Genomic DNA, 15,285 nt, shown 5'->3' on the forward strand with positions numbered 1-15,285 from the left:
GGACAGAAAGCACCTGGCCATGTTCTGTAATTAGACAGGAACGGTATGTGGATCCAGTGTTCTGGCTCCAGTGTGTGGCACAAACTGAGAAAGAGGTGTCTGGGCAGTCGGAACCGACTTTTGAGCCTTACCAAAGAAATCGGCTCTGTTTTTGAATATGAAATGAAGTAACCCATGCTTTAATGCTCTATTAAAGCAATAAATGTAATGTAAAGAAAGTCTAATGCTGCGTTCACGTGATATTGGAATGATCGATTTACCACCTTCTGACTGAGAAAAATTTCACGTCAACCTCTGAAAATGGGGCGGCCTGTAGCGTAGTGGTTAAGGTGCATGACTGGGACACCCAAGGTCGGTGGTTCTAATCCCGGTGTAGCCACAATAAGATCTGCACAGCCGTTGGGCCCTTGAGCAAGGCCCTTAACCCTGCATTGCTCCAGGGGAGGATTGTCTCCTGCTTAGTCTAATCAACTGTACGTCGCTCTGGATAAGAGCGTCTGCCAAATGGCAATAATGTAATGTAATGTAAACGCGAGGCAAAAAACTAAACTCATTAACAAATGAAGTGCATGTTTGTTGTTTCTTCTGTGAGCCTCACCAAAGAAATTGGCTTGGTCTTTGAATATGTTCTCTTTCCGAAGTAGGCTATGCCTTCCCCCAAATCTTCTAATAGGCTAAAGCAATAAATGTACATTTAATGTAAAGAGAAGCCAGACATATAAATGACGGTCTAAGCAGGCTATGCCGTATTTATAGCAAACTTTTTATGTGTTTTATGGAATTTATATTAAACTCCCATTAGCATTAATTAATCAGGATTACCGGAATGAAACCTCACCCACTTTAATGTTGAATCCTGTTGCTTTTTTATATATAAGTAATTATAATATTCAACTGGCTTATTAAAATAATTTTGCCACTTAAAATCTAAATAAAATATAAATTAATGGAACAACTGAGACCACTCGTGAAGAAATTCACCTCTTGATTTACGGTGAATTTTGTTCGCCTCACGTTTCATAAATGAGGCCCACTGGGTTTTTTTTTTTTAGCTCACTTTTATTCCACGTCTGGCTGACATATTTCTGGTATAATTATTCAATACAGACATATTCATGGAACCAAATATCCCACCTGGTTATGAGAGTATGACTATTCTCTGACTAACGTTGAAGTTCATTTCGTAATCCGTCCAGTCATTTTCGAGAAAACTATGTTTGTTTGAGAAAATTATGTTGCAATTTGTCATATTTAGGAATATGGCTGCATTTGCATAGCAGAATGAATATACAGACGTGCGTAATTACAGGATTTTTACTTGCTATAGATGTAAACCTGTAATTGCACTGGCTAACAGCACTAACTCTGGTTAACCTAATTTTGAAATAAAGTTCAATTTTAAATGTAATGCTGATTTGTCAAAAATAATTAGGTTGAGTAAGTAGGTTTTTGGAGAGCTTTTTGAACATTTTGGACATGCTTATGAAAACATATAGTATGTGAATAAGACACACGTGAAGGTTAATTTTCTTTATCCTTTTGTATCAAAAAATCTGTTTAAATAGAAATAAGATTTTCTGATCATCCATGTGTCTGGACAAAACGATATGCAGATGTTTTTTATTTGGAGAGATTTGAGGACATCTGAGTGCAGTTTTGTGAGGACTTGTGGAATTTCACTGGCTGTCTATATATTTGCCATATTTTGTACACAAGATGACATCAAGTTTGTACACAAATATAAAGTAGTTCTGGGTTGGTCCTTAGAAATTGAGATATTCTGTGCTAAACTATACAAGCATAGGTGTCTTGTAATTATTAGTATTATTTTGTATTTTAGTGTAACGTCTGTATGTACGTACTCTGACATAAATTTGGTCTGTCTCAAATTTCTTAATGGTACAAGCCTCTTTTTGAATTTAAGTCTTTAACCATATGTGTGCAGTAAATCGCTTTTGAGAAATTGACAGTTTTATAGGACTAGTACAAAATAGGTGGAAATTTGGGTGGGGGCAAGGTGGAAAGGGTTAAAGAACTTGAACCAACCTGTTTGGCAGAAAAATGCAACATAAACATCTAATTTTGTGCTTGACACAAGTGCCTGGCACTATGTGCATTTTCAGAGGCCCTCAAAGGCTATTAGAGCACCATTGTAAGGCCTAAGTGCGTTTCAGGCATGGCAAACACAGGAAGCTTGGAGATCTAGTGGGGAAAGACGGGTTTGTGAGTAAAATCTTCTCAAAGCCCAGAGCTTGGGTCTCAGGGAACCCTGAAAGGCAAGTCAAATAAAGGACTGAACGACGGGCAATGGCTCATGTCATGAGGATCAATGGCGGACGTCCGCCTCTCCAAACAAAAGGCGCGATGCTGCAGTGACTCAACTGCGCGCATCTCACAAATTCCTTTGCGCAAATATCTACTTCCCTCCCTTCCGTGAATGACTCCAGACATTCCTGAGTGCCGCAGAACTCAGCTTCCTAATCGCTCTGCATTGTTGACAAAAAAGGTGCACTGAGAGACAAACTGGGCTAGCCTTGCCATGCAGGTACAGACACAGCAAAGAATCAGCTCTGCCAAAAGAGCTTTTGTGAAAAGAAATGACAACCAACTGTTTTCAAATATATTTTTCTTTAGTTTATTCATTCATTCTTTTTTTCTTTTGAAATTCACTATTACATTTATGCGACAATTATTGCTATCATATAACTACAAAAAGATGCATAAATAATTTAAATGAAGAAATAAAAAATAAATATGCAGGTAATTCTTTTTAATGGTCCCCCATGGAAGTATGGAAGTGTTTTTTAGCCCACTGCCAGGTGAGGGAACCACTCCAAGAGACCCCACAGGTACAGTATGTACAAACTGGATATATACCACTATGGCAAACAATCAACAGTGCTTAACATGGCAACTCTGCATACATGACTAGCTCCTTTCCAGTTGCTATTTCAAACACACAATTGAGAAGAAGCAAAAATTGGCAGCACTGTTTACAAAACAGAGGGCAGGAAGCAATAGGCAAAAATAAGTGTACTCAAACATATGTGGCAGTATTCTTCACTGGCTGGGATCAGCAGTACAATTTTAGTATGATGCTGTGGTCCAAACCATGGGACTAGAATCGTGAACCTTTCCTTTTGGCATTTTTTCCTTTTGAAAGTAACACGAATGACAGTAATTATAACATAGTTCATACTGTCTATTGAGTCTTTTTTTCAAATGTCTCTTGAAAATAATAATCAGTTTGTCCCACCACTGGAGAGACTTTTTGTACCCTTTATTCATGTGGAGAATCTTTTTATTCTCTTGTGAAAGACTGGAAGTGAAAAAACATTTTTCTGATGACTCACTTCCTCAACAGGATTATTTGGTAATTAAAAGCAGTCACAGTTTGGGTCCGTTTAATATTTCATCCACATTTGCCCGAGGGCAGCCGGTCTCATAGGGGTCTGGTCTGCTCTTGTGACACCACCTTTTTGGTTATGGACGGCAGTGTTAGTTCTGACAGCTCTGGCAAGACTGGCAGAGGTGCTCTGCCATTTTGCAGCAGTCCATGGACAGCAGCGCGTCCAGCTATTGCTGTTGGGAACGACCGGCCTCAGGCGGGGTGAGGGGTCCCAGACCAACCTTCAAGAGGCGTGGATAGAGTAAAGTGATGAAAATGGGTAAAGCCAAAGCCAAATAATATACTGTAGCTACATATTCTATATACACTCACTGAGCACTTTATTAGAAATGTATTAGACTTCTTTTTTGACTTATTAGTCTTCTGCTGCTGTAGCCTATCCACTTAGAGTTGATGCGTTGTGTGTTCAGAGATGCTCTTCTGCATATCACTGTTGTAATGTGTGGTTATTTGCGTTACTGTCACCTTCCTGTCAGCTTTGACCAGTCTGGCCTTCTCCTCTGACCTCTCTCATTAACAAGCCCTTTTTCCCGCAGAACTGCTGCTCACTGGATGTTTCCATTCTCTGCAAACTCGAGAGAATGTTGTGCGTGAAAATCCCAGGAGATCAGCACTTTCTGAGATACTCAAACCACCCTGCCTGGCACCAACAATCATTCCATGGTCAAAGTTACTTAAATCACATTTCTTCCCCATTCTGACATTTGGTCTGAAATACAGCTGAACCTCTTGACTATGTCTACATGCTTTTATACATTTAGTTGCTGCCATATGATTGGCTGATTAAATATTTGTATTAACACATTGGTGTACAGGTCTACCTAATAGAGTGCTCACTGAGTGTATATAGAAATATGTTGTCCACCTCAGGGACACAGCCTACTTCATGGATGTCTGTACTAGTCTTTAAGTGGTGAAGTGGATGTAGGTTCCCCGGTTTGTTGCATGGAGATTAATTTTACATGTGGAGGAATTAATGCAATTCAAACTGGACCTTTCACAAAACTCAAAGGAAATGTGTCTGTGAAAGTGTGTACCTCCCACTCCCAACCCGGCCCGACCCGCTGATCCCCCAAAGTCCTGACCAGCTGTGTGCTGTCCCATTCTGTTAGGACTCAACAGACCATACATATCTTAATACACATCTGGGTAAATCTGTAGAGCGCGTATAATGTGATGTGCGACTCGGAAGTCTGATGCACAGCTCTCGCATCTCTCCGCTTCTCTTGCTCTGTTGAAGGAGCGTTGTGCGTGCTCACGTGCAGCAGTGTGCGCATGCGGGCATGTGTGCTGTGTTTGAGTATGTGGGGCTTTTTTTATGCATGGACATGTATGCATATGGGCGTATGTGTCTGTGTGTGTGCGTATGTGTGTACGTGCACGTATGTACACGTGTATGTCTGCGCGGGATCCTCAGTAGGAGTTGCCCATCTCTGGGCTCTTGCTCTGCTCCTGGGGCTGCTGTTGGCTCCGTTTCTTGTTGCGCCGTGGCTTGGGGGAAGAGGTCCCCTTGGCTTCAGATTGGTTGTGGTGGCGGGTGTACCGCTTGCACTTGCAGGAGGTGACCACGCGGATTTTGTAAGTCCGGCTGTGGCCGCTCGGGCACTGCAGCTGCACACGGTGAGTGCGAGAGTGCGCCGGGATGCAGCGGTAGTCTGAGGAGCTGCTGCTCCACCACTTGCCCCGCAGGATGGAGTTGGGCAGCAGGCGGGAGGGCACGCACTGCCCGGAGCACACCAGCTCCTTCACCGGTTTGGCGCTGCGGCAGGACCCATCGGTGATGTAACGAGTGGATCGCAGCTCCCGGCAGCTCAGCTCGGAGGCACCTTGAGAAGGGCCAGAGGAGAGAAGACTCTGGTGACTTCAGCTTCGCACTACTTTGCTGCACACATGAAAGCAAACTTTAAACAAACTATTTTGAATCTGGACGTATCCTGTTCTTGAGTTCTTTTAAGATGATGCTAGTCAGAGATGCTAACCCGTATTGCTTACACAAAGATTAAGCAAAGCACTGAAAAGTAGGCCCTCTACGATACACCGTGAGAATAGTGCGTACATGAGAGGATCCATTCTAAAGCTTCATTCAAACCAGAATCTTCTGAAAACAAAGCCTCTCCACTTTGAGACCCACCTTTCAGTGTTTGTATCAAAAGAGGCAACTCATGTCAGATTAAGTGTGGCAGACATATCAGGTCTCAGACACCACTTTAAACCATGTGACTCCAAGGAAAAAAAACACTTTTTTTTTTTGCATTTTAAGGATTTTTTATTGGTCTAAGATCTGCATTTGTGGCTATACCTTTTCACAAGTACTAAGTGAGGATTTTGTCTGATTATGTTTTAAGCCTGAATGTCTGTTTTTTGTAAAAGTAGATTTTTCTTGTGAAATGGGAATGGGACCAAATGGGTATGAGTCGGGCATGCAGTCATAAAAAAGAAGAAAGAGAGATGCATTCTGTATTAAAAAAAGGACATGTTTTTACTGACACTGTTGCCTGATGAGGTGGCAGAAAGGAAAGGATACACTTTTGCAAAGATCTGTTTTCTTTTGTGCCTTTCTTTAAAGGGACAAACAAAGGCTTTGTGTCAGACGAATTAAATTCTTTCCGTTCTGTGTGAACTTGATATTGCACCATTGTAAGGCCACAGCAGAAGGACTGTCCTCGTGTTGAATGTGGGGAGGACCTGGAGATGTGCCAGAGGTAGGTAAGCATCCCTGCCATGACCCCTGGATCCCAGCCAATCAAAGTTAAAAAGAAGAGAGGGAGCATGGAATGCAATAAATAATGTGACTTCCACAGACCCACAACATGTAAACATGTAAATAATTAACTGCATGTAACTTTAAAAAAGCGATTATTCTTTATCACTTTTTATTCTTTCCAAAAAAAGTTATATTTTTCAGCTATTGCAATTGAATTGAATTTAAGCTTGCCTGAATTTGCTTTGAAGAAATGTTTAACTGACACCAACTGTCATAGAATGATTGTATATTAAGCATACTGCCAGAACTATTTGTGAACAAAAAATTGTATTTCTTGCACCATTTTTAACCCCAGGGCTGGCCTGGTGTGGGTTTTTTCAAGGTGAAATTCCTTTTTTCAAGGTGAAATTTTCAATCACTATGCTGACAGGATAGGGTTAAAACTCAGGGTTCTATCTGTGTAACCTATTTTAAAATGCCATTGCTTTAGCGACAAGAGTTCTAACATGTGGGTAGCAAAACAAGCGTGGGGGGACCTTCTCTGCATTTTGGAAATCCATACACCACACAAAATAAGGTAATGTCAGTGTCCTTTTCATAGCAAGGGTCCAGCGAACCAACTGCATAATAATGCAATCATAAAAACGTGCTAACTCAGAGAACCATCGATAGAATGTCCATTGTTTACTTAGAATGTTTCTGGAGGAATTATAATTGTTGTCCCTTTCGCCATTGCATACTTTTACAAAAGTGCTTGTACTTAGGAATGCAAAATTTTGGATAGGCTCTCTGGAACAGGATGAGCCCATGGACGTGCTTCTCTGACCAGTATCGGGAATCCAATTGCACAGTAAAGGCATCATCTGCATTCCGTGAAAAAATACAGTATAACTTCAGCTCAGCCTAGAACCGCCTAGTGATATGGTATTGAAGTATTGACTGAGAAGCATTTTAGCTAATAACATTACGTTTGTTAGCCTTGCATAAAACATGCCTAACAAGCCTCTCGGATCTCTACCCTCTCGAGTAGGAAGACCTTCAAAAGGAAGACCTTCAAAACGGCTTTGGCTCCAATATAAGGGCAATTTTCGTTGATGTGACCCCATTTTATATCAGTTGTAAAACAAACCACAAAGGGTTACCTTTCAGAAGAGACCAGGATTATGCCTGTAGTTAAAAGAGTTCAAGAATAGTAGCCATTTTATTTTGGCTATGTCGCTTGTGCTTTAAAAAAGAGGTGATACTTAAGGGGTTAAAGTCACTCATATTTTTCTTTGGTAACTACAAACAATCCAGCAAGAATTAAGAATCATCTTAACTGACTACAGGCGAGATTCATTCTAAAAAATACGACTGAAACTCAACACTGAAATTGCCATTAAAAGACTTAATGTTGTAATTAAATAGATGGAGTACATAAAATAGAATTTGTAGACATATATTAACGTGATAAAGGAGGAACCATCCGGTTCACAGACTTTTAAAGTCTGTGAATTGTGCAAACTCCAAGAAACAAAACTCACAAAGTACTCAACGGTAGGGGTCAACAAGCAAACACTTTTAGATTTTTGCTCATTAAAAAAATATATACACGTATTACAGCAAATATTTGTAATCCAGAAGGAAGATAAATGTCTTTGCAATGAATATAGACTACCGTTACAGTTCTAAGATATTCCTGGTGATTACAGTTCAGTCGAAAGTAGCAGGAGTGAAACTGTTCCAACATGCCCCGAATATGGGGCAAGTTTAAACAGCTCTGGGGCAAATTTAAACAGCGTTTGAAATGTCAGAAAATGCTTTGTTTCAATACAAGTGAAAGGTTGCCATTTTACATAACAGGCATTTAGAAGACACTCTTATGCAGAGCGACGTACAATGATGTGTATTTACATTTTTCATCTGATTTTCTGGTAGAAATGGTCTATATTTCGTCTATACTAACCGCATATGGCAACATTAATATGTAATGAATGGCTGGGAAGAAATGGATAAGAGCGAGTTAAATAGGACCAAATCAGTGCATGGTACACATGGAATATACAACTTTACATTAAAATTTATTGTGGCTGATGCATTTATAATAGGATATATATTTGGAGTCTGTGGCGTTCACATATCGTCAGTTCATCAAAAAACACTGGTGATAAAAAAAAACCTCACACACGAAAAGCGGGTTGCTATAATACATAAGTGAAAACAAACCGATCATTCTTGCACAAATGCAACTGTGCCCCGTGTTGGTTTGTGCCCCGGTCTCCCCTATCTTGTGGAATAAATATTAGACTATTTATTTGATTGCCAAACTACCAATCAATATCCCTGAAGGATATGCGTTTTTTATGTCGAAAATATTTGCACTGTGTGGAGCTTTTGGATTTGGATTATGGTCTTAATCGTTGATTAAGCCGTACCGTATTTCTAATAGAGGTTTGATGGCATGATCTAATTCGGCTTTAGCAAATGATGCAGTCTGAAGGTAAAAGCTTTATATATATAAGGTTTGCATTGCATTTAAATGAATTGTTCTCATCAGTAACAGTAATGATACGGTGGATTCGCTAGGCAATTATCAATATGCACTTGCTGCCTTTTGATCTGTGAGACATTAATACTGTTGAATTATAATAAATAATAACATTCTCATATTCTTCAAATTGCAGGATCACAACAAGGATTTATATTATATGTTTAAATACAAAGGCTGTTGAAAAATTCCAGTTCGAATACTGTTATAAGGTCGTTATTTCCCACTTAAACTTAAAGGGGATGTCCCTACAGTTCCAGCGCAGTGCAATACACCCTTGCCGCAATCCTGCTGTCAGATGATGGCCAAATAAATAAAATACAAACAAAGCTGTGGTTTTTCTCAAGGATGCCAACACAAACATTTACTTCTTATGAAAACATAATGTTAAATGCTCGCAGCTGTATGTTTCGGATATATATAAAGTTGATTGTTTAACCCACATGGGCACTTGTAGATAGATTAGGAAGCCAAATACAGTTATCTTGTGGTTTTCTTTCGCACTAACTACCGCCTATGAACGGCATGTCCAAAATAAATTTGGTCAGGTTTTGAAACCCTTACCATATGAGGCAGTGTTCGATGATCTCCTCCTTCCTCCGTGCTTCGCCCTGTTCATTGAATTATTCGACAGTTGAATGGGTTCCTCTCGATATGGTGTTTCTTCGGTGTATTCAGGAATTATTTCTGTTGCATCGTTTTTTAAAACTCTCCATCCTGGCACAGCTGTGCAGCAACCCTCCAACAGCAGCAGCGCTGAGCTGGAATATAATAGAACAAGAGACACCTGCATATTGATGCTTATCGATCAACGGGAAAACGTCTTCCAGATGCTCGGGGGGTTAAGTTGTACAATTCCACCTAGATATGAAGTGCTCTAGCTATTTAAGTACCTCTTGTTTCGCAAAAATCATATAATTAAGCTCTTACTCAAAGTGGGAGGGATCCTACCAATTCATTGAGAAACCGGTGGGGCGGCGTGTGAGCAACTTTAGAAGCCACCCGCCGGTGCAGACAGCGCTTCTACGTGTAATCTTCTGGGATTAGTGTTACTTCCCTCCCCATTCATTACTTTCAAGATTGTTCATCATATTTTCAAATAGGCTAATGCCAATATAAACCTCTTGTTTTTTATGTTGATGTGTTTCCTGTTGGTAGAACTCCTTGTAGGCTACATTTACAGAATAAAATGATATGGTCCTAACTTCAGATAATAATTGCCAGTTTTAGATTTATCTAAACACAGGTAATCTCTAAAATCTGACAGGCAATTACAGTTATATTAATTGTATAACTGTATACACTACACACAATAAAATGTGGTTTCTGAGCATGTGGGGTAGGCCACACAATAACAAAACTAGCGTATTGGTAAGTTTAGTACTCTTCAAGTGAAACAGAAATTATCCTTGCAAAGGCAGGTTATAGAGAGTGAAATGATCTTTCTGCATCTATATGAAACTCTATCATTATGCCACTGCCTTCAGTTCCATTAAACTCAGTGAATGTCAATCTTTTAGCCTTTCCTAGGCACAATCTGTCACTTAACCGCTAAATGGAAGGAGTGAAAACATTTTTTATTTTCACCTTTGATGTTTTGACTGCCCTCTTTGATTCAGTGGCTCCTTGGCACAAATAGCGCCCTCTTCAGGAAAAACAAACAAACAAGTCAACTGCACAGCAATACTTTACCTGATGATTACAGCCTCTTTTGTTTGGCATGATCCCAAATAACTTCTTACGGAAAAACAAAGCTAGGTTTAGAAATGTGTACCAACCAGAGTGCATTATTTAATAGAGCAACACATTCTGGGAAAAGCTGGGCATAGTTTCTGGGTTTTCAGTGAATGTTCATTCATTCTTAGCTGTTTCCACTCCCAGTTACTCATGCTGTACCTAGCTATCTCAATAATGGTGTTGCTAGCTCCAACATCCAGGTTGTTCTTTTCAGGACTTACTCAAAGAGGGGCCCAGAAGTTAATAAACATTTGAAAAAACATTACTTAAAATGGCAGCACCTCTTTATGGGACATACTTATTATTATTTTTAATTGTATAAGGAAGGATTTAGAAAGCCTGGGTAAAAGAATGGTGTATTGTTGCGCCAGCGTTGACAAGTTTGTCATTGTTTGTCCTTGTAGAAGTCTTGAGCCTGTTATTTAAGCCTGTGTATTTTTATTCTGCAAGATATGATATTGCAGTGGCAGTCATGATTATGGGTCTGGAAAGAGGGAGCACTGTCTTCGGATCCTGCTTAACTGAGCATCACTCATGGTTGTCAGTGCACTTGTGAGCAACCATCACGCTGCTCACCGCATTTGGGGAAAGATTGTACCCTTCATTCCTTCCCCCATGATTTGGAGGTCCTTTTTATACCCCAGCTGGTTTCTTTCCAGGGAACACAGGCTTTGGTTCAGTTTCATCATGATAACATTTTTGGGAATGTTTCTCCAAATAACAATAAAATGAGGTCTAACATTATGTGAGGCCTCTCTATACAAAATAGAAAACATTATACAGCAAGCTCATTGCTTAACCCTATCCACTTTGCCCCCATGTGCTTGAGTCTTCGACGTCTCAAATTATTGTTGCGTTCATATTTATATCATACAAAAAGCTGTGTAATAAAACTGCAAAATGCTGATGCCAGATTGTTAAAAAAGAACAGCAGTTGAGATGCCTATTAGCCTTATTTGCTCATTAGCAAAGCAGGGCAATAAAACTCAACTCTCCTCCAAGCCTGCTTTCAGACTAACATAAATTTATTTTGTAATCCGTTCAGTCATTTTTAAGAAAACTATATTTTTGCTGGGATTATACTAAAGCGAATGCCATACTTCTTACTGTTGCATAAATGCATTTCTAGATATGAAATGGTAAAGGAACCGTATAAACAATTTGGATGTTTGAATAATGATCTGTAAGTTAAGTGTATCTTTGTGTCAATACATTCATGCTGTGTCCCAAATTATCGAATGTAGTGTCCCAAATGACCACATGCAAACAAAAAAACAGATTTTGGCTGAGTGATTACAAAATAGTTTGCTACACATTCACATGTCACTGTTGGCCTAAGAGGACAGGCCCCTTCTTCGTTCATGTCCTATCTATCAGAACAACATCAATTTGTTTATATTACCAACGAGTCCTCATATCATAAGATATGGAATTCCACAAGGATCTGTGCTCGGTCTACTCTTCTCCTTGTACACTCACCGAGCACTTTATTAGGAACATTTTTTACTTTATTACCTACTTATTCATGCGATTATCTAATCAGCCAATTATGTGGCAGCAGTGCAATGCATACAATCATGTAAACACGGGGCCGGAGTGTCAGTTAATATTCACATTAACCACCAGAATGGGGAAAAAATGTGATCTAAGTGGCTTTGACCACAAAATTATTGTTGGTGGCAGACAGGGTGGTTTGTGTATCTCAGAATCTGTTGATCTCCAGGGATTTTCATGCACACTAGTCTCCAGAGTTTGCAAAGTATAGTGCAAAAAACTAATAAAAATCCAGTGAGCAGCAGTTCTGCAGACAGAAACACCTTGTTAATGAGAGATGCCAGAGGAGAATGGCCTGGTCAAAGCTGACAGGAAGGTGACAGTAATGCAAATAACCACACATTACAACAGTGGTATGCAGAAGAGCATCTCTGAACACAGAACACATCATACATCTAGTGGATAGGCTACAGCAGTAGAAGTCTAAAAAATGAATCAATCTAATAAAGTGCTCACTGAGTGTATATGCTACCTCTTGGCAACATCATTCGTAATCATGACATTAACTTCCACTGTTGCAATGCAGAAGGTACCCAGCTGTATATATCAGCCAAACCTGACATCATTGTGAAACTATCAAATATGGAAGCCTGCCTCAAAGAAATAAAGGAATGGATGGCTAACTCTGGTAATACAGAGATATTGGCTGTTGACCCAAAGTCCATCAGAAACAAAATGTCTGACATTACATTACACTGATTGATGGGCATTGATGGTGTCTCTGAGGCTTGGAGTGCAGTCTGAAACACATAAAAAAAAAACACTTAGGATTGCTTTCTTTCACTTGAGGAATATAGCTAAAATTAGGAAAAATGTTGTCAGCACATGATGCCGACTTCGTCCAAGTTTGTTTTTTGGGATTATTATAATGTCCTCTTGTCAGAATGTGCAAATGCCTCCTTAAAGCCACCACAGCTTGTTAAAAATGCAGCAGCTCATAATCTATCTTGACCAAAAGACTCTGAGCACATTACCATCTCTTCATTGGCTACCTATTACATTTTTCATTGACTTGAAAGTACTCCTCACATTTAGGCTCTTCCCAATCTTAAGAACCTCCTTCACCCTTAGATTCTTCCACAAACGTTTCCCTCCCAGTATGTGACTGAGAGTTTACCTGACATAAGATCAGAACAGTAAAAAGCAATGGGTAAGGCAGTGTCACGTTTCATGCTTGTCATGTCATGTTTCATGTTTAGTTATTGTCTTAGTCATTTTATTGTCAGGTCACATATTATGTTAGTCTAGTCTAGCCACGTTTTTATGTTTTATTTCTTGTTACGTTTCATTGTCATGTCATGTTTCATGTTTAGTTGTTAAGCTCAGCTCCATGTCACGTCTTTGTGAAATTGTTGCCTCCTGTTGGTCAGTGCAAGGTCAAGCGATTGTCTACCCGTTACGATCCAAGCCTGTTTATTGACCAAAGATTATTGACTTCTGTTTTGTTGACCATTGCCTGCCTGTACCACAAACTTTGCCTGCTGTCTTTGTGCTTTTTCCCCGCGGAGTGGACTTCGGTCTTGACTCTTGCACCGCCATCGACCCCGAGCCTGCCTGCCGTCCGTCTGCACTACTCCCCCGCTGACAGCTTTCCTGGTTACTGTACAACTTTTTGCATGGTTTACCGATTTCGAGACTGCCTTCTCCCACGGTACTGTACTTTGGTTTTGGCAGGAATTTATGTGTATGAACTTTGCTTGGTTTTTCAACTACGCTCACTGGACGTTCCCTGAATAATGCCCTGACGGGACTTTATGACATCTTTGTCTGAGTCACGCATTTTGGGTTCAACCCCCCACGCACCCATCTCAGGCAGCAGACTTGCTTAATTTTTGAGCTCCCTTACAGTTTTGTGAAATAACCCAAAATAAACGTTTTGTCAATCCTAGTGAACATTTTGTTTAATAATAGAGAAAGGGGTTACTACTAGAAGTAGGAAAATCATGAAAATCATGATAGAAAAAGATTCCAAATTGGTGCAAGGCAGCCGAACCAGCTCTCAGAGTGTATCATGGGTCTTTGCCTGCTTTGGTCTGTTCTAGTTGTTGTTTGTCAGGGCCACCGGAAGGCGCACCGGACATGCTATTCCCCTTGTGCAACCGGCAGACCTAATTAGTAAGGGTGAGCGAGTATTCATTTTATACGAATGCTCGTAACAAGTATTTACTTTTGAACACGAATGTGTGTACAAGTAATTGGATTCATAATCCATGATTGGCCTGCTTTATTAATTTTTTACATTGGCTGCAGTTGATGTACATCAGTGATGAATGTGTAACATAAAGTTAACACTGTTTCATGAGAGGCCAGTTCCTTCCCCTTCAGTAAAAACTACTATCTGCTGTTATTTTCCTCACTTCTCTCTTGCACATGTCAAGAGACTGTTGTGTGAACAAGTTCCGATCGTACATTAAGGATATAACTTAACTAGTATCTTGTCATCATGTGATCAGGGGTGTGTTAGAGATCGCAAACACATATATATATATATATATATATATATAAATATAAAATCTGTTTGCACACAGCCATGTGCTTCAAACAAGCTATTTAGACATAAATGATCCAGGATTAAACATGCAAAAGTTACTTTTAAGGATGGAGGATGCGGTCATGATTTTGTGGACATGGACATTATTTTAGCGAGAGGTAAGGTAGTACATATCTTTTCTGGTGGTGATTCTTGTTATTTAGTTATTCACTTTTTGAATGTGTTTACTAGCCAGCTAGCTAGGTACTGGGATTGTGCTGAACATGTGGGCGATTGCCATTGGCTTGATTTGTTTGTTCAAGTTGTACAATAGGTAATTTCGGACGCCTAACGGTCAAGAGAGGAATTGCAACAACAGACAGCCTCGAACCACAACACTGTTTATGCTTCCCACAGTCTTAATATAATGCATAATATAAATAATTATTATACAGTTCAGTGTTCTCGTGCACTGTTTTGGAAAGCTGACAGTGACAAACGCAACCAAGCCTGCCCTCTTTTCGTAGTGTTCTAGTAAGAAAATGTTCACCGACTGTTATGTACGATCCAGGGAACCCAGACGCAGACCACAGGATAATCCAAAAGAGTAGTTTTAATGTCCAGTAGTCACAAGCCAAGAGATCCAAACACAGCCAAAAACGAAAAGCAAAAGAACAGTCGAAAAAACAAGCGAGAGGTCAAAATCCAGAAAATCACAGGGCGAAGGTACAGTAGGGCAAAAGCAAAGTCGAAGTCAAGGCAAAGGGGTGTCTTTCAAGAATCTCTATAACAAGGCTTACAAACAATCGGCACTTATCAAGATCAACGTTCTGACAACGAAGCATACTGAGACTGAGGTTTAAATACAAGAGGGAAGGTGACAA

At 39.9% G+C, this 15,285-nt stretch overlaps 1 protein-coding gene across 1 annotated transcript; it reads right to left on the bottom strand.

Annotated features, from left to right (window-relative positions):
* Positions 1–2,611: 2,611 nt before the first annotated feature.
* Positions 2,612–9,512, bottom strand: sost (sclerostin). Its single transcript, XM_061232290.1, has 2 exons — positions 9,205–9,512; positions 2,612–5,235 (listed from the first exon to the last, which is right to left on the bottom strand). Exons 1-2 carry the CDS (start codon positions 9,431–9,433, stop codon positions 4,823–4,825), a joined length of 642 nt encoding a protein of 213 aa, XP_061088274.1. The 5' UTR covers positions 9,434–9,512; the 3' UTR covers positions 2,612–4,822.
* Positions 9,513–15,285: the final 5,773 nt, after the last annotated feature.

The sequence above is a fragment of the Conger conger genome, chromosome 2 (assembly GCF_963514075.1).
Source record: "Conger conger chromosome 2, fConCon1.1, whole genome shotgun sequence".
Taxonomy (NCBI): Eukaryota; Metazoa; Chordata; class Actinopteri; order Anguilliformes; family Congridae; genus Conger; species Conger conger.